Source organism: Zeus faber (genome assembly GCF_960531495.2).
Source record: "Zeus faber genome assembly, chromosome: 19".
Classification (NCBI taxonomy): domain Eukaryota; kingdom Metazoa; phylum Chordata; class Actinopteri; order Zeiformes; family Zeidae; genus Zeus; species Zeus faber.
Window position 1 is genome coordinate 24,265,336 of NC_137206.1, and position 22,723 is coordinate 24,288,058.

Here is a 22,723-nt window from a genome sequence, read left to right on the forward strand (position 1 = left end):
GTCACAACATTAAAACCACCACTAATAACACTATAGTGTAGTTCCCCCCTTGTGCCACCAAAACAGCTCTGACCCGTGGAGGCATGGACTCCACAAGACTTCTGCAGGTGTCCTGTGGTATCTGGCACCAAGACCTTAGCCGCAGAAGCTTTAAGTCCTGGAAGTTGTGAGGTGGGGCCCCCATGGATCGTGCAAGTTGTTCCAGCACATCCCACAGATGCTCCATCTGATCGGACCTTAACCCTGACCATTCACATGATGTAGAAGAAAACGTGATTCATCAGACCAGGCCACCTTCTTCCATTGCTCCATGGTCCAGTTCTGACGCTCAAGTGTCCATTGTAGGTGCTTTCAGGGGTGGACAGGGGTCAGCATGGGCACTCTGACCGCTCCCATACCTTTCTATCATAGCAGCATTAACTTTTTCACCACCACACGGGCTAGACTTCCACTCCAGAGTGAGTGATAATCATAATGATCATTAAGGGGTTCTGGTAATCATGGAAACTGTCAGTTGATCTGAACGTTCAGGATATAGATATAGATATTTGTACACAGTATATTTATTATTACCATCACTGTAATAATTATTATATTTAATTATTAAATGTATGTATTGCTATATTTTAAAATAACAATACTTAAATCAATGTTTTATATATATATATATACATATATATTTTAATAACTACTTACCCTTAGGTCGAAATCAGAATAACTCTTACTCTGTCGTCTATTCCCTCGCTCTTTCCTCTTTCCTTCTGCCCTCAAACTGAATGACAGCTCGCTTAAGTTGCTGAGCGGGTCTTACTCTGCAATATCTGCACTGTTTCTTCTCCTCCACTCCGCTTTCAGTTGCTCAGCGCTAAATTGGCATCCAGAGGTCCCGTCACCTCCTGGAGACTCGGTGCGGAATGTTTATCTTGATATTTTGTGGGTCGTGGAGGGTTGAAAGGGTTGATAACCTGAAAGGGGTTTTCCTTTATTCTTCTTGAAGTCTCTTGTCCCCAGCAACAGAATCCAATTCTTTCCTCGGTCTTGTCTTGTTGGTCTCAATCTCCCTCCACAAAACAACAAGAAGAAGAAGAAATAGAAGTGAGTAGGAGCTCTCCAAAAAGCACCAGGAGTACTATATTACAGGAGTATATATTAGTATTCATATTACGGTTGAAAGAAATGTGAAAATGTTTCAAATTTCACTCAAAATAAATAATGGAAACTAGCTCTTGTGTTGCAATATCCAAATGACCAGGCTGCACTAATTCAATTCATCTACGTAATCCATCAGTTCCAGCAGAACAGCAACTCTGTGTTCATCAGAACAAGTTCAAGTTTCATTAGTGGTGATGAACGGTTCGACTCATATTTTGAGATTCAGTTCTTGGCGAGTCACTCAGTGAAAAGAATCGTTCATTCTTCCGCCTCGTGTTTTGTTTAGTTCAGTTTGTGTACCGCACGGTTTGAAAGGGAGCACTTCCTGAACCATGAATTCATAATACATCGACATCGTAGTTCCGTCAAAATGATGTATTATGGTGGAATGCAAAGTGTAAATTAGTGACATCCAATATGAATTTTGCCAAATATGTTTGTCCTTAGTGACTGTTTTCAGTTTGTGAATCTAAAATTCGCTCTCGTCATTGACTCCAGACTAAGGAGTCATTTAAAAGATTTGTTCGCTACAGATGAATCGTTTGAGAGTCATGCATCACTAACTATAAGTTGGCCATTATAATGATATGTACAGTTCTGCATATTTTTGATGTTTAGATAAGTTGTAAGTGGTGTAGTTCCCTGGGGAAAAACAGCTCAGGAAACACTGGCTTTGCTGGTGGCCGTCCAATTGGAATTACATTTGGGTGGCGGGAGGTGAAGACATTTTTTTCCCTTTTAAGAGCGATTCTGTGAAATATAAAGTGGCAAATAAATGAGAGGAGAAGGAACGACAAAAGGTTAGGGGAGGTTTATTCATACCACTGTGGGCACAGCCGGTGGTGAAAATGAAATTGGAACTTCATCACCTTCCTCTTTGCCGTCATCCTCAAAGGTTATGTATCTGAGATTAGCCCAAATGGCCGACACCAGATTAATGGTCCGACGCACCCCGTAGCCCGCAGCTCGCAGTGTGTTCCCTGCGGCCGTAAAAAATAAAACCCCCTCTGTCAGAACGTCCCCCTCTCCCGTGACAGACCAGTCAACGCCGAAGCTTCGGATTCTGATGGAAGACCCTCGGTGTGTGTCCTCTGCCCAACGCATTTATTACCCCACGTCCGACGTTACGCTTTTATTTTTAAAACCTCATCTCCAACCCGGTGTAAACCGGTGTTTCGATCACCCTTCTCTCCTGCTACCGCGACACTTATTAACAATGAAATAATCCCGCGGCTGCACCACCATCCTGCACCACGTAAAATAACATGTAGAATTGTGCTTATTGTTATTCCTGTATGGCCTGCTGATAGTAAGTGATGCAAGATTCGCAAACGATTCATTCGGAGTGGACAAATCTTTTCAGTGACTCAGGACTCTGGAGTCACTCCGGCAAAAAAGAGTACCACATTCAAGTCCCAGGAAAGAAACGCCTCAGTCTTTTTATTGAGTGACTCGTTAAGAACTGAATCTCAAAAAAGAGTTGAACCTCCATCACTACTTATAGTTCTAATTTTCAGTGTGAACCTTCATCTTGTTCTGATGAACAGGGAGCCGCTGTTCTGCTGGAACTGATGGATTAGATGAATCAGTGAAGCCTTGCAATTTGGATCTTGCAACACAAAAGCAAGTTTCCACTATTCATGTATTTTAACTGTAATTTGAAACATTTTCACAGCACAGTAGCGGTTGAAAACGCACGGCGAGTGGCGTTCTGGCGGCGTTTAACGGCACAGAGATGTAGGGATTTGAACCGCCGTGTGACAGATGACGTGTAACCTGAGATCAACCTGGGCTTTAATACTGTCGGCCGCCTTCCTCTGTTCCTTGACCCACTTTTAATGACTACTCCGCCCGAGGCGAGAGGATTACTTCCTACAGAGCCTGTGGAGCCCTGAGGAAACAAGGAGAGAGAGAGAGTGAGACAGGGATAGCGAGAGACAGACAAAGAGGGAGAGAGGGAGGGAAGGGAGAACAGAGGTGTTGTGCGGAACAGACGGACTAGTTTGTTAAAATTGAAAATCCCATGGCAGGATAGATCAGTTTATTGTGTTTGGCAGTTTTCTAGGTTTGTCCTTTCTCGAAGGAAAGCATTTCCAAGCGTTTTCAGCATTTTGATATACGAGGAATTTGCCATAAGATTGGTGCATTGCTATACAGACAATTTGCAAAAAACGAGGTTAACAGTCTGACAAATAAAACATAAAATCAAATCAAATAATAATGATATTAAATTAAAATATGAAATGAAATATGATATGAAATGTGATATGAAATTAAAATAATAAAATAAATTAAAAAAACATTGGAAATACAAATAGCCAAATCTACAGAAATAGCCATAAATACAGAACGGAAATAGCCAAATACCGTATTTCCTCAAATGCTGACTTTATTTACTTCAACGGCAGAGGGTACCAGGCATTTTTAGGAAGCAGGCTTATATTAGAGGCAGGCTTTTATACCTAATTCCCTCTGTTTAATCAGGATATTTGATCATATTTTATTATGAATTTTAAATCAAACTTCCATCTGGGTGCCATGCCATGTAAAAATATGTGTGGTGAATAAAGGGAGAGCTAGTAGATACCCTAAAAGTCATACTTGTGGTGGTAGCCGACGGGGGAATTCCAGTTTTCCGAGATCGCCTTGAACACCCCACTTCCTGCTTGGAGCTCTGGAGAGTGAGAGGCTCAGGACGGGGCATTTGCCCCAAGAAGCGATCTGCCATCTGCTACGCAGCAGTAGGAAAAGGAGCAAATTAAATACATCTACAATTAAAACACACTGTTTGATAGGGAACAGCGCCGCAGCTCCCATGAGTTTTTCCCCCGGTCTTTATTTGAGGCAGGCTTATATTTGTTAGGGTAGACCACGCCCCCGGCAATTTATAAGAGTCATGGTTTTTATTTGACTACAGGGTTATATTTGAGGAAATTCAGTGAACACAAATCAACAGAATATACAATGTTTGCATACAACTTCATACCCGGTGTATTATTGTATGTATATTGAACATTTTGATTCTTCTCTCCAAAAGTCCATTTTCATAAAGTAATACAAATAACCTTTTTGTTGTTGTTTTTTTTCCCTCGAACCAGAACAATTGTCTTGGCAAATTGCATCCCATAGAGTTAAACATAAACATCCCATTTCGGACAAGAGTGCTTAAAATGGAGCTTTCTGTAATGCATCAATGGACTCTCCAATCTGATCTGCAGACCAGAGACGGCTGTTATTTCCCATAATAAACGCAAATATGAATACCAATACTAATACAGATACCAAAAGGGGCTTACAACAGAGGACAGAATTCCATTTTCTGTTTGGATCACATTGGTTCACAGTGCTCAGGAGTTCAGCTCAACAACAAGTTCCGTAGTGGTTTCAGGTTTACAATGTAAACAGATGTTACGTATATTTCATTATATTGTATTAGATTTTATTGTATTACATTATATTATCAGGTTATTATGTGATGTGAGGCACGATCAATGCAAATACACAGTCCCTATACACTGATCAGCCACAGCATTTTTTGTACTCCATGGAGCACTAGAATTCACTCCCCATGTGCATCACTGAACCTTGGGCGTCCATGACCCCGTCACTGGTTCACTGGTTCGCCTTCCTTGGATCACTTTTGGTAGGTACTAACCACTGCATACTGGGAACACCCCACAAGACCTGCTGTTTTGGAGATGCTCTGACCCAGTCGTCTAGCCATCACAATTTGGTCCTTGTCAAAGTGGCTCAGATCCTTACGCTTGTCCATTTTTCCTGCTTCCAACACATCAACTTCAAAAACTGACTGTTCACTATATATATATATATATATATATATATATATATATATATATATATACACACACAAGGGGTGGGATATATTAAGGTGTATATGTGTATATGTGTATATGAATTATTAGAAATGATCTCTATCTATCTATCAATCTATCTACCCATATATCACTTCACATTCAAAATAGTCAATATGTGAATGTTAAATACCTTAAAGATATAATAAATAAATATAATAATAGAATATGGCTCCTATAAAGCCATGTCTCTCCGCTCTTCATCCATCTCCAGTTGAGTGTAGTGAAAGTTCATGGCTGTGTATTCTGTGTTATTGTGGCAGTAAAATGTGATTGAGCGATTGTTTCATTGATGTGAACGCTCGCCGCCGCACCAAGGTTGCATAGTTACTGGATATATAAACTATAAGGGTAAAAACAAACCTTGACAAACTGGCAGGAATTTAAAAATGAACCTGTTTGTCTCTTTGGACAGGAGTGAAGGGGTCAGTATGTGTGATAAAAAATAATATCAGTGACGGTTAATGCATAATGGAAATTGAAATTCGTCCCAATATGGCTGCTGATGTGAACCAAAGGTTTTTTAGACTCGGCGAACTGTTTTACATTAGATTGATTCAGTTCGTTTCACGCAGGTCAAGCCATTCCGCGGCCAGAGGTCATAGAGCGCATGTAATGTTCATGAAATCACACTTTTCACATAGTCATATCTCGCATCCTGTTTGTCCTATGATCATGAATTTAGTGTCAAATGATCCAGCTTCCCATGGCCTCCAACTCTGCCAAAAAAACATTGCTTACCAGGGGGTAGTTTTTCTAATATTTGGAATTTTATGAAAATCCATATTTTTCGATCAAACCTGCTCTGTTGGATTTATTCAATGTAAAAAGTTATCAAAAGAGTTACGAAAGTCCAAACAATATGACCGCCACAGACAGAAACGTTATTGGTAAAAACTCAGCTGAGGGAGGAAGTAGACATAGCTTGTAAATGCAAGGCCCAATACGTGCCTAACATGCTTTTTTAGACTCGGCGCACTGTTACATCGGAGACATACTGTTTGGTTCGCGCAGGTCAAGACGTTTGACGGCCAGAGGTGATAGAGTGTGCAAAAAATGACAATGCATCAATGGCTTTCTCATTGTCTAATGGTCACATTCTCAAGCATGAGCATCATTTGCACGTTTTGCTCTTTGGTCCAACTTCTTCAGTGATGTATCGCTGCTGCCTCGCTGGAGATCAGGCCTTGGGGTCACGCTTGGGCTTGACACCCGCTCATTTCTGTTTGCTTTAATATATATATATATATATATATATATATATATATATATATATACACACATCTATATAATATTATATTTAATATCAATATAATTGTGTACTATTATACTTTATTGTTATTATTATTGTTATTATTATTATTATTATTATTTACTTTATTTAGAACTTTGTTGTTGTTGTTTTAGTATCACTGTTATATTTTTATGAATTCATATGAATTCATATAATTAATATTTGTTGAGGGGGGCAGCACCCAAGTGCCCGCTTTTGACCTGTCACCACTGTTGGAGGCCACTCATGGAGAACCCAATTTTGAAACCGCCGTTTAACTTGCTAATCAATAATGAAATAAATATCAACTTTCCACTGGAGCTGACTGGTTTTGTCGCCTGCCAGGAATCATCAGGACGGCCTTATCCAACATGGACCGGGAGGCGAGGGAGCACTACGCCGTGGTCATCCAGGCCAAAGACATGGCGGGCCAGGTGGGCGGCCTTTCAGGGTCCACCACCATTAACATCACCCTGACTGACGTCAACGACAACCCGCCCAAGTTCCCCCAAAGTAGGTGGAGTCCTTTATGTCCTTATGATAAAAATGTATTTAACCACGCCATTTTGACTTTAAAAGGTTTATTACGATTTTTAAAACGTTACAAATGAAAAATGTACCACTCTGCTGCAACTTCTCACTGGGCTTCAATGCTGTCCAATGGGGCAAACGTTTCAGCCTTTAAAGAAATGTTAAAGCTCCTTTTCAAAAATGTACATTAAAGCAACACAGTGCTGGCTACAGCAGGTTCACAGTAGGAAGCGAGGCAACTTCCTGTTCCTAATCCGTGTGTGCGGATCTAGCAAATGAGTCTCACAAGAAGCTCACAATATTGTCAGTCTATAGCCTTTATCCGTGCAATTTACAATTTTTTCAGGTTTTTATTGGCTCTCTTGTACTTTAGCATGAACGTGAGAGAGACTAGAAACAGGAAGATGGCTTTATCCAAACTGTAAACTGAGTGTAGCCAATGTTAAAGACTTTGGTTATTACAAAAAGTCATTTTCAATAAAAAGTGATATTATTGTGATACAAAATGCAGTAAGACACGTGGCACTATAGCATGAGTTTTCAGCTTTCAGAAAGGACACTTAACAGGTTTTTTAAAGGCTGAAACATATGCCCCATTGGACTGCATGGAAGCACAGTGAGAAGCTGCAGCAGATAGGTTGATAGGTTCCTCACATTTGTATATGGCCTGGGTAGAAAAATAATAAACCTGTCCTTTAAATGTGGTGTGGTTTTAAGTGATTTTTGACCACCAGATGAGCAGATTTAGGGCTTTTCTATGAAATCGCTTTTTAAAAATGGCCTTCCATCATTCTATCCGCAGAGAACTACCAGCTGTACGTGCCGGAGTCGGCCCAGGTGGGGCGGCCCGTGGGGAAGATCAAAGCCAACGACGAGGACCTGGGCGTCAACGGCGAAATCAAGTACAGCATCATCAACCCCGAGGCAGCCAACATGTTCTCCATATCCAGCGAGCGGGACACCAGGGAGGGCATCATCAGCCTCAAGAAGGTATGAAGATACTCCTATTACTCCTGATACTCCTGATACTCCTGATACTCCTGATTCTGCAGATACTGCAGATACTGCAGATGCTGCTCACCATTCATCAATACACCAGTAGAGGGCTTTCATTTTTAATGTTTTTTAGAATAGATAGATAGATAGATAGATAGATAGATAGATAGATAGATAGATAGATAGATGATAGATAGATAGATAGATAGATAGATAGATAGATAGATAGATAGATAGATAGATAGATAGATAGATATATAGATAGATATATAGATAGATAGATAGATAGATAGATAGATAGATAGATAGATAGATAGATAGATAGATAGATAGATAGATAGATAGATAGATAGATAGATAGATAGATAGATAGATAGATAGATAGATAGATAGATGGATAGATGCTCTGCAAACACGCCTGTTCGGAACGGGCCGATTGTTTTCACGGGAAGCCCTGCCCCACTGCTGGCTCACTGTTTGCTGTTTATTGAAAGTTTCTTAATATTACACGTGTCGCGTGTCCAAATTGCACCAAATTAGACACTGCACGTCCTTGGGTCTCCAGTGATACACCCCCAAGCGTGAAGTAGATCAGATGTTGTGGGTTGTTGAGATAATTGCAGGACATACATACATACATACATACTGAAATTCCTTCCTTCATAGTTAGATTGTTTGTTTTGCAATTTTTCATAAAATTTTGGTTCTTTTTTATTGTATATTCAGATTTTATATTTTCACAATTTTTATTGTTGTGATCTATTAATCTATCTATCTCGAAAAATTGATATTGATATTACTGTAATTACACTAATCGCGGTGCAACTAAAACAAAAAAAAATAATTATAATAATAACAATAATAATAATAATAATGCTAATCCTTCCCTTTTCTTTTTAGCCCCTGAACCACGAGAGGAAGAAGACGTACACGCTGCACATCGAGGGTGTCAACACGCACGTGGATCCTCGTTTTTCGTACCTGGGATCGTTCAAGGACTCTGCCTCGCTAAAAATCACCGTTGGGGACGTGGATGAGGCTCCCGTCTTCTCTATGGATTATTACATCATGGACGTTTACGAAAACACCCGGATCGGCACCGAGGTCGGCGCTGTGACGGCTCAGGACCCCGACAGCAGGAACAGCCCAGTCCGGTAAGAGGAAACCACCCCGCCCCGCTCTATTTGTTCTACCAGTGGTACAATCCACTGAGCTGATAAATACAGTGGTTCATATAGAGCAAGCTCAGCTCAATGAGTGGGCGTGACCAAATTACGTGGGCATGGTTTCCTAATATGTTCTTTGAATTTGAAAATGTAATTTTATCAGATAATTGCTCTAAAAACTTGCTCGGTAGTGCTAACTGCAGGTGAGAATTGAAAAGGTTCATGTAGAAAAAGCTGAGTTCAATTTGTGGGCGTGGTTTCATACCGTGGGTGTGGCTTCCAAATGTGGTCTTTGAATTTTAAAGGCATCATTTTGTCAAGTAATTGCTCTAGAATCTTGCTCAGTAGCGCCAACTACAGTTGAAATTTGAAGAGGTTCTTGTGAAGTAACTTCAGACCCAATGGATGGGTGTGACTTCATACTATGGGTATGGCTTCTTCTTCGCCGCTAACTACTGGTGAAATTGCAAGGTCAACTCAGTAAGTTGGCGAGGGGCTCTAATGTGGGCATTGCTTCTGGGTGTGGGCCAGTTTCTTGGTGTTGCTGTATCCTCCGAATGTGTTCTTAGAAATCTTGATGTATCATTTTGTCAAATATTAAACCAATACATATAGACCGATCAGCCACAACATTGAAAGCACCTGCCTAATACTGTGTGGGTTCCCCTTGTGCCAACAAAACAGCTCTGACCCGTGGGGGCATGGACTCCACAAGACCTCTGAAGGTGTCCTGTGGTATCTGGCACCAAGACGTTTACAGCAGATCTTTAAAGTCCTGGAAGTTGTGAGGTGGGGCCCCCATGGATCAGGCTTGTTGTTCCAGCACATCCCACAGAGGCTCGAGAACAGGGGAATCAGATGCTCTGACCAAGTCGTCTAGCCATCACAATTTGGTGCTTGTCAAAGTGGCTCAGATCCTAACCGTGCCCATTTTTCCAGCTTCCAACACATCAACTTCAGGAACTGACTGTTCACTTGCAATTTTGAGCAATGTTATTCACTTCAACTGTCAGTGGTCTTAATATTCTGGCTGATCGATGTGTATTTTCTCCGAGGATATTTGGCCAATGCAACATATGGAAAACATTAAAAGCAGATCTTAGTTCGATTGCAAAATAAATATTAACTTCATGCAAAAACTTGGATCCCAGGCATTCTGGGGCATTAACATGCATAACCTACTTTCTGCTAAAATAACGTAAAAATAAATACAAAATATACCCCACAACATTTCAGCCACAACGTCGTGAGCAACATGAAACCCCATTTTACCTCCAGCAGGAAGAGATGAGAAAGATTTTAAAAAGTCCATCGAAGGAGGAAAAGAAGGGTTTGGTGTGCAGGTAATGCTGATGGATTGACGGTATTTCACCAAGGTTTCTCTGATTTTATCATACTACATTTCTGACACTTATAAGAAGGATAGATAGATGGATTGATGGATGAATAGATAGATAGATAGATAGATAGATAGATAGATAGATAGATAGATAGATAGATAGATAGATAGATAGATAGATAGATAGATAGATAGATAGATCATCAGCATCAAAATTAATAATAAAATAAACCTACCAAAGAACCAGAAAAATTAACAATAAAAACCTTTCAGACACATTTTAATAGAAAATTTAAAAAAAGACATATCATTCTATTTTTTTATCTTATTTTTAACCAAAATGTTCATTTTGTGGGAGTCCGCTTGGTATGTGACCTCAGGCGATGCAGCTGCTTTCCTGCGTCTTTATGCACGGAAAACACAGGCGGTGTAAAGCCATTGATGTTGGCCTCAGGCGCTGGATTAATCCTGTGTTTTGGCTCCGCTCAGGTGCTTTTCACGCCCGTAAACCACGTCGCACTTACTCCTATTTATCAGGATTCTAAATGATAGAATAACTCCAAGTAGTGGAAGTACCAGTGGTGTTTGAGTGAATTTCCTCTCTCTTTCTCTCCCTCTCTTACGTTTGGGTTCGACCGATATGGGGTTAGAGGGGGGGCTCGGATCACAGCTGCTCCGCTGTTCTGATCGTGGCGGAGCGGACATTGTTTCTGAAAAAAAATTCCCGACCGCTTTCTCGCAGCCTGGTGGCAAATCTCGCGCGGCCCGGCAATGGTCCGCGCCCCGGCAATCGTCCGCGGCCTGGCGGTCGGAAACCTCTGCATTGGGGAAAATAGCGACCACAAATGTGGGGAAAATAAGATCGCCTGGCAGATTTTCATAACAAACAACGATATTTCTTAAAACAAGCCCAAAATGCAGCAACCCACGACCCCCTGTTTTTTTCAAGCGACTTCACAAAAAAAAAAGAAAAAGTCATTTGAGTGGACTCCCTCTGTCCAGGGAAGGATTGGCCATCTGGCATTTGGGCAAATTCCAGAAGGGACACCTACCAGGGGTCGGCCCTGCCAGAGCACACTGCACGGTCCCTTGGCATGTCGGGCGGCTGGGCCCATAAGATCAACCGGTATTATTAACATAATAATTAATTAGAGCACTGTTACCTTTTAAGCATTACCATACCTTCAATCAGCACATTTAATTGTATATATAGTATAAGTATGTATATATAAATATACATATAAGTCATATAGTGTAATGGTAAATAATGGTGACCGTTGGTTGTAAATTGAGTCAGTTTGAGTCATGACTCAAATAAAAACATAAAACATTAATTTAGCTGAATAATTTTGAAATGTTGTGTTGTAGGAGTAGTTGTTGTATTTGCACGCTCACGTTACAACATGCAGATGTAAATGTGAATCGCCTTCAAATGTATGCCGGGTAATACACGCTGCGTCATCAACAACTGCCAAAAAATTCAGCACGTCATCGTCAATCACACGTCAACAGTTTCAAAACTATCTGAGGAGCACAATGGGGCAGGATGGACTAAGTGGGTCGGCCATGTTATCAATTGAAAATGAGCGAAAGTTGGACAAGAGGTGCATTGTTACTTCATGGAGCGCGAGGCCCGCCGAGTGCCCTTCAAATAGATGTGACTACTGGATGAACTGATGGCCCGCCCTGCCAATTTTTATAAACATTCTAGCTATTGATAATTTACAGTCGGTAGCCGACCTGACCCCTGATGCTCATTAGTCGAAGTGGGTTCCAAACTTGCCGGTGGTGTGTGTGCACGCTGCTGTGCACGATGTGTGCTGTGCAGGCAGGTGTTGCGGTGTTATTTTGAAAGAAGCTTTCCTTTTCATAAATAAAGACCTTTCCACTAGAAATGGATGTAGGAAGGGCACTCGTTGGTGTATAAATATTCACCAGAATGCAGGAATCGATGTGTTTGACGCTCAACGTTTCCTGTGGGAGGACCCCCGGACGCCCCATTAAGACGTGTCCGAAACCTACACCGCTGCCGACATGCAAATCGGTCGTCCGACCTGGGCACAGACGCCAAAGACGAATCCAACCATCCAGTAGCCGGTTCCCTGTGAAGGTTCCCTCGGGATGGCCGAGGCGCAACACCCGTGCCTTCATCTTAATCGCTATCTCAAGCTTTTTATGTAAACATTTGGGTGGGGTTGGTGTTGGGTTTGAAAATAGGGCCTCTCTGTTACAAATGCCAGGGCTGTTGTGTGTGGGGTTTTTTGATGCCAGTCCATCGCTGCCTCCATCCCTCTGCCTCTACTCTCCCTTTTGAAGAAAGAAGAGATGCAAACACTTTACGGAAGAAACGGGTTATGCTTTCAAACGCGACATCAAACTATATTGATATATATACTCCTATATCTCGTTTGAAAATATATCAATATACCATAAAAAGTCAGTGCACCTCCCAACCCTACTGAGGGACTCTTTTGATTATTTTTGATATCAGAGATTTAATGACATTTACAGGCCAATTTCCCATATCTAATAAAAAGCCAATATCGGAGCTTTCCGATATATCGGTCGAACCCTATTATACATCCATATCTCCATCCTCCATGTATTTTTTCCATGCAAGAGGTGGGATAATAATGCCGCTAGTATTGTAGATGTTGAGCAACTTCTTAAAAACGGAATATTATTTTTCTTCAAAGCGAAGACGCTTCAATTCATGAAGATAAAATGTTACATAAAATATAAACTATATTACTTTAACTATATATAGTTTTATATATTTATACAATATATTCATAATAATATAAATAAATATTGTACTTAAATAATTATTCATTTAATTATTGTTTTAAATAAAATATAAATAAAAAATATAATATAAAATAATATATGTATACGCTGTATATATTTATATACTATTATATATATATATATAATTATCTATTTATTTATTTATATATTAATTTTTACCTCGCATCAGCCCCTGGTTTGGGGGTCAGCCCTTAAATTCTTAAACGCTGAGCTGTTTGTTTAATGCATTACTCCTGTAACAACCCATTATTCTATCTTCACAACTCGTTATGTAGGTATTATGCATGACAGCCTTAAGTAAAATATATAGAGAATTTAAATTACCTATATTATGAGTAAAACTGATACAATATTTATAAGGATAAAATTACAAGTCTCCCTGCTTCGTTCATATGCAAGAAATACTGCGGCAGGCAATGGCAGACCTTTGGTATCGATTAAAATAGTAATAACCACAAGAAAGAGAAAGAGGAGAATGAAATATGTAGCGGCAATGCATATATATATATATATATATATATATATATATATTTTTTTTTTTTAAGAGCATGAGCCGACTGCAGAAGTTCTAAGAGGCCAAATTGTCGGCAGATGCTAAATATGGACAAAGGCTCTAAGGTCACAAGTCAAAGTTCATCGACAGGAAAACATAGTCAGACATTTAACAAGGTTGTGGATAAACGCCACAATAGTACAACGTCAAAATTACCACAATAGCGTGGCCTCTGTAACCTATTGCAAGGAGCGCAAAACCTGGAACCATTAGCAGAAAGAAACATCGCTCACACAACATATGGACACGTTGGCAGTTGGGGAAAGGTTTCTGAAGAACGCCTCCAACCCGGGAATATACATTGCCATGACGACAATGGGGGATCCAGGTATAATAGCATGGGCGGCCATCCCGACGGAGTCATTGTGTGTGATAATTGCTCTGGGTGGTCCCGCAATGGCCAAGGACCTCAAGGCCGTCTTTACCAGTCTAAGTGCCCCCTGCAGTACAAACACTCTATATAAAAAAATAAAATTATATATATATATATATATATATATATATATATATATATATATATATACGTATATATACAAATAAACATATACATATATGTACTTATATAAACAAATAAACATATACGTACATATGTATCATGAGACCCCCGAATTAGCAGCATCGTATAACACTGCACATTATTATTATTATTATTATTATTATTATTATTATTATTATTATTATTATTATTATCCAAGGCCCAAGGCCTGTGGTAATGAGGATGATTTCGGAAATGTAAATGCTCAGATGACTGAAACATGAATGAATACACAGTATATGAAAACTGATCCAAAATCAATCTATTACATTTATTTTTAATTCCACCAGAAACAAATCTTTAAATATTATTGATTATCTTCCCACTCAGGGACAAAAAACCTATACTAATAAAATAAAATACTGAAAAAATACAAAAAAAAATAAAAAATAAAAAAACGTGAAACATCAAAAAACACTTATATCTGAAATGTTTCACTATTAATAGAAGCCAGAAGAACCAACTGCCATAGGGGAAAGGAATCGATAGAAAATTGTCAATTCATAAATATCTAAAAATACTAAATACCTAGAATGTATTAACCTATAGAAATAAAATTAATAAAATAACAATGCACCACAAGAATTTACCAAAAAAATAAACAATGAACAATATAAATTTGCCAATAGACAATAAACCTAATGATAAACGATTAATTTAAACCTAAAAAACTATAAATATAACCGAAAAAATAAACAAGAAAAATGTTTCCATGTATGATAAACCTACAAACTAAAAATAAATATACATATAACATATAGATATAAATAAAAATAAAGTTAAACCTAATAAATTAAACCTAATAATAAACAATCAATAATAAATATTTAAAAAAGTAAATACTAAATCCAAACGTTAATTAGAAACGAGAAAAAAATCTATAATATACAGATGAAAATAACACATATGATATATACAGTGTGTATATATACACACATATATATGTGTGTATATATATATATATATATATACCTATATATATATATTAAAACAGATAGCGGTTGCCAGGTGGAGTGCAGCTCTCCTCCGTTTCCAGCTTTTAGAGGGTGATGGCATCGCTCTTTCTTGGCGTCCGGTGTACTTCATAAAGTGTGACAGCGTTTCCTAGGAGTGGCCACTGCACAGTTCACAGTGCACTTGTAAGCAGCAAACATTATGTCAAACCAATAACAGAAAGAAAAAAAAACATGACATCAACACCCCCCACCCCCCTCCACACCCCAGCACGCCTAAATCTGTCTCCCATTTTCCTGTTTCCACGTCAAAAAAGCTGTCTACTTATACTATGCTACTCGCTCAGGAGAAGCGGGAATGGGATTACAGGTGTAAATAGGTCATTAAATGATAAATTAGAAAGTGCGCAGTCGGTGTTCATTTCATGCTCGAGGTTGTCTAATTTCCCCCGTTATTCATCTGCTTTTAACCGCTGCCGCCGTGGAGCACAAATCCATTACAACGCTGTAAACATCGCCTTCACTTTTGTCACAATGAAATATATATATATATATATAGGGCTGAAGTGGATTTCTTTTGAAGTTGGAGGAAGTGTTTGGAGGTTCAAGTATTTTGAAATAAAAGACTCTCCACCCTGTCCACGGGTCGACGTATCCTTTTCCGGTTTACGGCGTTTCAGAAATATTCATATACATGTGGACAAGGTCCACCATTTTTTGTTCCTGCTCCAGCCTTCAGAATTGTAATTATGATGGGAAAATATGAAAAGTCCTGAATTGTAAGCGTTAAACATTAGCGTTGGAGCTGCAGCATTTTATTTTAAAATCGACAGATATCATTTTCTTATTTTCTTTGTCTGTTTTGTATGGGTTTTTTGTTTTGTTTTGTTTATTTGCCTCCTAGAAAAGCTTGCTGCAAAATTGTTTTTGGAATGCCATTCAGATTATCACAGCAGCTGCACTTTTTGCAAGAACTGATACTTCAGATACTTCTCTTTTTTTGTTGATGTTGTTGTTGTTGTTGTTGTGGAGTTTCACGTTATAATCCAAACCTTTCCTAGTAACATCAAAACAAAACAAACCACTCCAAGTCTAGATATAGCATTTACTGTATGTGACCCAGAAAAACAGAACAGCCCGAGCCGCACTAGGGTACTCACATTACATGGTGACGCAAGACTGGCAAACGATTCCTTCGTATTGAACAAATCTTCGAAATGACTCAGCAGTCGGGATCACTCTGGGCAAACGGGTCGTTCGTTCGCGCAGCCAGACACGCAGGCTGATCTGAGACTCGGAGACTCTCTTCTCACAAATGAAAATCCCTGTGAGCAGTGAGTCGTGAGTCACGCTTGAGCCTCAAAGCAGAGGAGCTATGAAAACAAATAAGAAATAAGAAAATAATGATTGGTCATAATTGTGGAAAGAAATCAGATAGGCATTTCACATAATTTACACTTTGCATTCCAATAAAATAAACAATTGTGACCGAATTAAATGATTCTCATGAGAATTCCATTCACAACTCTTGTCGACTCTTCTCAGTTGTTAAACCACCTGATTAAAAAAAAAAAAGAACAAATTTTGTTTTTACTGAGTCGCTCATAAAGAGCCAAATCTCCAAAAAGAGCCTAACTTTTCATCATTATTACCTACTGAGGCGTGGGGATGGTGTGGTTTGAGCAGCCACACCTGACCTGGATCTAGGTAAGTGGGGCCCAGGATCAGAGTGGCTGCATACCTGTTGCACGTTGGTTGGTCTAACGAGCAACAGGTAACACCCCCATCCCCACACTCACTCAGGAGAGGAGCCCTTGTCATGACACATGTCTATCTGCTCCTGGCTAATTCCACCTAACCTCCTCTCTACAATTAACTGGTGTCTACAACCCTGGTCTTCTGTGTCTCTGTGCTGGAGGTCCCTGAACACGCCACTTGGATGGCACGTGGTATGTGAAACTGCCACACCTACTAGTAATGCATGACTCACAAGCAATTTGTTTGTAGTAAACAACTATTTTAAATGACTTTGGAGTTACTTCCTTAAATGAATGTGGAACAAAAGGTCTATGCATTTTGCATAATTCATATGGAATATCAACGATTTACACCTTGCATTCCACCAAAACAAATAATCTTGGAAAGTTGAACAAATATTTTTACCCGGTCACTCATACAGAGCCAAATCTTTAAAAAGAGACAAACTTTTCATCACTAATATGCCATTTCACTGCAAGGGGTATTTTTGCTACTGAGGGAGTTTTGGGTTTCAAACTCATGACCTTTCCGTCATGTTTCACCATTCTGTAACATCTGAGACGTCCTCCCTGACCTTCCTGCAGCGAGAAAATCCGAGAAAATCACCATGTCAAATCACCATGTTGTTATCGCAGTGCTCTTTGAAAAGACTCCCTTTTCAAGGGGTGTTCATGTGAAAGTGATGGTGTATTTTGTCTCTCTATAGGTATTTCATGGCCAGCAGAGCGGAGGAGGAGGAAGGTGGCATCAGGTTCTTCACCATCGACGAGACCAGCGGGGTGATCAGGACCATGCAGCCCCTGGACCGGGAAGCCACACCCTGGCACAACATCACTGTGATGGCCTCGGAGGTTGGTAGGTACCCAGACCATCGTGGAATAAACCAAAATGTTTGTCCAAATGTGTTCTTCTTCTAGGCCGGATTTTCAACAAATTTGAAACCATAACAAAACAAAAGTGCACTCCTTATTCTTTAAAACATTATTAACATAATAATGCATGATAAGTTTTAACATTTACAAAAACACTGTTTTATATTCTTAGTTTTTCTTTTTAATTCTTTCAGTTGAGATACATTTCACTGGTGACCTGGCGGATGGATGTGATATTGGATGCATGGTTGGATGGTTGAATCAATGGCAGGTTGGCTGGCTGGATGGAATGTTGGATAGATGGATGGAGGATTGGTTGCATGGATGGGTGGATGGAAGGTTGGATGGCTGGATGAAAGATTGGTTGCATGGAGGGTTTGGTAGAAGGTTGGATGTATGAGTGGATGGATGGCTAGGTGGCTGGATGAAATATTGGTTGCATGGATGGTTTGGTAGAAGGTTGGATGTATGAGTGGACGGATAGTTGGATGGCTGGATGGGAGATTGGATGTATGGGTGGATGTATGTGTCCAAACATGCATGATTGCATGGTTGGATAGAAAGTTGGATGCATGGTTGGACAGATGGATGGATGGTTGGATTGATGGTTGGATGTATGGATGGTTAGATGGATGGATGGTTGGATGGATGATGGATGGAAGCAATTAATGCATTAAAATAACAATACAACTTTATTTTCTCATGTTTTATAGTCTTTCTTACATACTCACTTCTTCTGCACAGTAAGGTATTATTTTTGTGTTATTTTTGTGTATTTCTCACATTTATATAAAAGTTATGGCTCACTGGTGACCTTCAGATGTGTTCAAAGGGCCGTTCCAGCTTCATAGGAGGGCCACATGTGGCCCCTGGGCTGCCAGGTGAACAGCCCCCGTTTCATAATTGCATCACTCAGATTTGAAAACACCTCAGATGTGTGTTTCTCTACTCGATCTTCAGTTGTTCTTTGTTTCCTTGGTTCCTTTCTTTGCCAGTTCTGGCCTTTTTAGATATCCTCATAGCTGATGTGAAGGACGGAGGTCTCATAAAATGCTCTCTGGAGAAGGATGGACGGATGGACAGAAAGATGGATGAAGGGGTGGACAGACCCTGAGTGGGAATATGTGGTTGAACGGAACAGATGGATGGATGGATGTAAGGTTGGACGTAAGGCTGGTTAGGTTGATAGATAGATGGATGTTTGTAAAGATGGATGGATGGATGGACCCTCAGTGGGAATAAGTGGTGAAGGATAATAGTTGAATGGGGGGATGGAGTTGTAGTTGGATGGATGGATGGATGGATGGAGGGATAAAGCGGTGGACAGATGCTGAGTGGGAATAATATGCGGTTCAACAAAATGGTCAGATTGAATGGATGGTTTGATTGATGGTTATCTAGAGGTGTACTTATAAAAAGATGAGCGTTACAGGAAGAGCAGAGCGTCTGAATTGATTCATTTGTTCTTGCGCACGTCCAGCCCGCCGCCTCTCCTTTCACCCTTTGTAAAAATAAATCAAATAACATGATTCACCAAAATGATTTGGCATTCAGAGTTCCACTCCTGGACGAGAGTGTAATGGATTCATTTTGGATTCCCCTGCTGACTGAATCATTTGTTTTCACTTGCTTGTTTTAGTTATGGGATGCCATACAATATGTTCCTGCTTCGCAAACGATTCGTTTGTAGTGAATCCTCAAGGAGTCTGGAGTGACTCCGCCGAAAAGAGTAGTTTGTTTGCGACCTCGTACCGGCAACCACACACTAAATAATGACAAGGATTAAATGAATGTGAAAAAAGGTGAAAGCGTGTGATTTTAGCCATCTTGAAAGCCGAACAGACTCTTCCGACTCTGGTTACGCCGACTGAATCAAACGAAATCAAAGAGTCTGAAAACCTTTTTTTTTTTTTTTTTTTTCTTTGAATGAGTCACTGCTAAAGACCCGAATCTCCAAAGAAAAGAGCCAAACTTTGGTGTCCCTAGCATCGGCGGAATACGCCAGTGCAATTTCAGTTCTCGGTCGAGAGTGAGACAAACCCATAGACGAAATCAACTCCATCCTTCTGGTGCATGCTGGGTTTTTGTCGCCGAGCTGTGTCATAATTACTCTCCTTGACACTTCCAGCTGAGCATCAACACCAGCAAATAAAGTGCAGCCTTTCAAGCGGCATAAATAGACCGGGGAAAAAAAAAATAATAATAATAACATTGGAAAGAGTCCACGTCGGTATAATATTCAACTGGGTTTAGAGACTAACCCAAAAACCTCATCTCAATTACCCTGCCATAGCCACAGGGCGAAAGAAGACAGAAAATAACAAAAGAAAGTAAATTTGAGGGACGGGATTGGAAAAGTTGTTGTTTGTAACTGTGACGGCTTCAATCTGTGTGAATAGAATGCTTATGTATTTAAGTGCATATGTAATAAATGTGTATATTTAAAGACCGTATTCAAATTCAAACCATTGAGTGTTTTCACCGAGAAACATTACGTGATAAAGAAAACGCTGCAATCACAGGCTATTGTTTTTTTTGTTTGTTTTAATAAATTGACTACAACAGACTTATTTCATGGAGATCTTCAATCGCTGTGATTGATTGGTTGGTGTTGGAGTCAGAAAAGGAGTCCGTTTCGCCTTTGGGTTGTGAATAATAACCTCACAAAAATCTTTGCAAGGGGAACTATTAGGCTTTTCCTTATATTCTGTCTTGTATGTGATGTCACAATGTGGATGTTCATATTAGATGTGGCCAAAGTGTCAAATAATGAGGTAAACTAATGACAAAGTAATCTCTGTGAACAAAACGTTCAGGATTCCGACCGCTCTGAACGCACCGTTTCCAAAGGTTTTTTCTCCTCTCTGCACGAGCTGATGTCAGCTGGTCACGGATTTCCTAATATGGTCATCTACTCCATCCCGTCCGCTGAGTCTTTCTCCAAACAACGCCAGTAAAAATTGTGTTTTTTATTGTAGATGTATTTATTTATTTTATTTTATTATGCAACGTTTATATGAAACAAAAATCCCTGTGTGCAAGAGTTGAGGTGCGTCGTCTGTGTCTCCCACAAGCCTGGAGCATGGCAACAGTGGAAACAAACGTTTAAATGAGGCCTTGTAAGATCTAATATGCGTGAAGATTCAGCAACTGGATTGATTATTTCTCGCCTCAAACTTGTTCATACTGATTTTGGTGGAATGATAACGTAAAATCAGTGAAAGTTACAGAGTAAATACAACGAAACCCGGAACTCCATTGGCTCACAGAACTAGGGGAGGGTTGCTCCTCCCACAAAAAAACAGCCATGTTTTTGTTAAAGAGGCATGTTAGCATGGCTAGAATCCATAATCTGTGCAGTATTTTCAGCAAAAAAAATCATGTTTTGGGGACCTCAAAGACCTATAATAACTTGTGTGAAAAGGAGCATAATGGGTCAATTTTAATTCTGTCAAAATGATTTATATTGGTGCAATACAAAGCGTAAATCAGTCACATTCAATATCAATCAGGCCAAATGCCTGGACTTTTTTTTCACATAAATTCAAGCCTAGGTCATCTGTTCGCGAGTAGTAGATTCACTTACTCGCTTGAGTCACGAACAAACAACTATTTTTGCGGATTGGCTCCCGACTCCTGAATCCTTCAAGAGATTTGTTTGTGTTGATCGAATCGTTCGTGGTCATCACTTGCATCACCAGCTCAGTGCAATGGGTGTTGTTAAAACACGGTGGGATTTCTGGAACTTCTGGACTGGGAATTGTCCCTCCGCGGCTGTTATGGAACACAAGCATGCACCGGTGTATTTAAATAAATGATAGTAAAATATTGGATTTGGTCACTTAGAACTCTAACTTTTTCACCTGACCACGTCATCCTACTTAACCACCAGGGCGGCGATCTAACACAGACCGGTCATGATGGGTGTCAGGAGTGCATCGTAAGGACCATACAGTAAAACCCAAATGACATTATTAATAGTAATATCATGCACACCATTATGATTATGAACACAGTGTAATTCAAAATGATTAAATAGTGAAATTAACAATTAGCGTGTGGAGAAAACAAGGATGAAGAGCACAATTTGCATATTGATTAGAAGGTGTTGGAATGGGGATGGAGAGAGTATTTTCATTGTAATCAACTTCCAAATCAAATTAGTCCCCGATTGTTTCAATGTCCTTTACTTTCCCTACTATGTTGAAAATTAATTAAATCAATGCGGGCCCCGCTGACTTCCACAACTCCTATCAGGTAACTCGGCTAATTTGTAATCGCAATTAGGCAAATCCCTCACCAGCTGACGGCGGCGCTGCATGTTAATGCTGCTTTATCTGCACACTTCTTCCTTAGTATTCAAGGATACAGTTTGTACGCCCAGTCGCTGGCTCTCAAAGGGGCAGATGGATATGTTTTTCCACCAAAATCCACTCTAAATTAAAAGTGGGGGGAAAAAAAAGTTAGGAGCCTGTATATTGGTTCTTTAGTTGGCGGAGGGAAAGAACTCCCTCCGGGATTCAACATTTCTTCAGTGTTCCACAGTGAGAAGATATACAGTATCTATAATATGGGCTGGTCCCGAGGAGCTCTGTGGAGAAGCTAAATTTATATATGCAGTGTATGTATGTATATTATGAATATCTATCTATTTATACAGTTTATTACACCTGCAGATTCCGTTCTTCCTCAGGGTCTGTGAATTTTTTTTGTTAATCTTTGTTTATTCCAGGAAGGTTTCGCTGAGCGTGCACCTTATCTCCTGGCTTTGCTCCGCTTCACTTTGATATAGTTCAACACGTTCACACCCGGGAGCAGCGTGGTAAAATACAACAAAAACAAACTTTGTCTTCTTCTCCAACGGACCAATGAGAAGCATGAGAGTGGAACGTGTCGTGCTCAGTAGCATCTCAAT

General features: G+C 39.9%; 1 protein-coding gene across 1 annotated transcript in view; it reads left to right on the top strand.

Annotated features, from left to right (window-relative positions):
• Window positions 1-22,723, top strand: part of LOC307245044 (cadherin-18) — a gene marked incomplete at both ends in the record, with an annotated part of 124,598 nt that overhangs the window by 54,905 nt on the left and 46,970 nt on the right. The window contains 4 exons of the mRNA XM_080020455.1: window positions 6,643-6,810; window positions 7,631-7,818; window positions 8,725-8,978; window positions 17,643-17,791. Of these exons, the coding sequence (XP_079876581.1) occupies window positions 6,643-6,810; window positions 7,631-7,818; window positions 8,725-8,978; window positions 17,643-17,791 (759 nt within the window). The remainder of the gene's footprint in view (window positions 1-6,642; window positions 6,811-7,630; window positions 7,819-8,724; window positions 8,979-17,642; window positions 17,792-22,723) is intronic.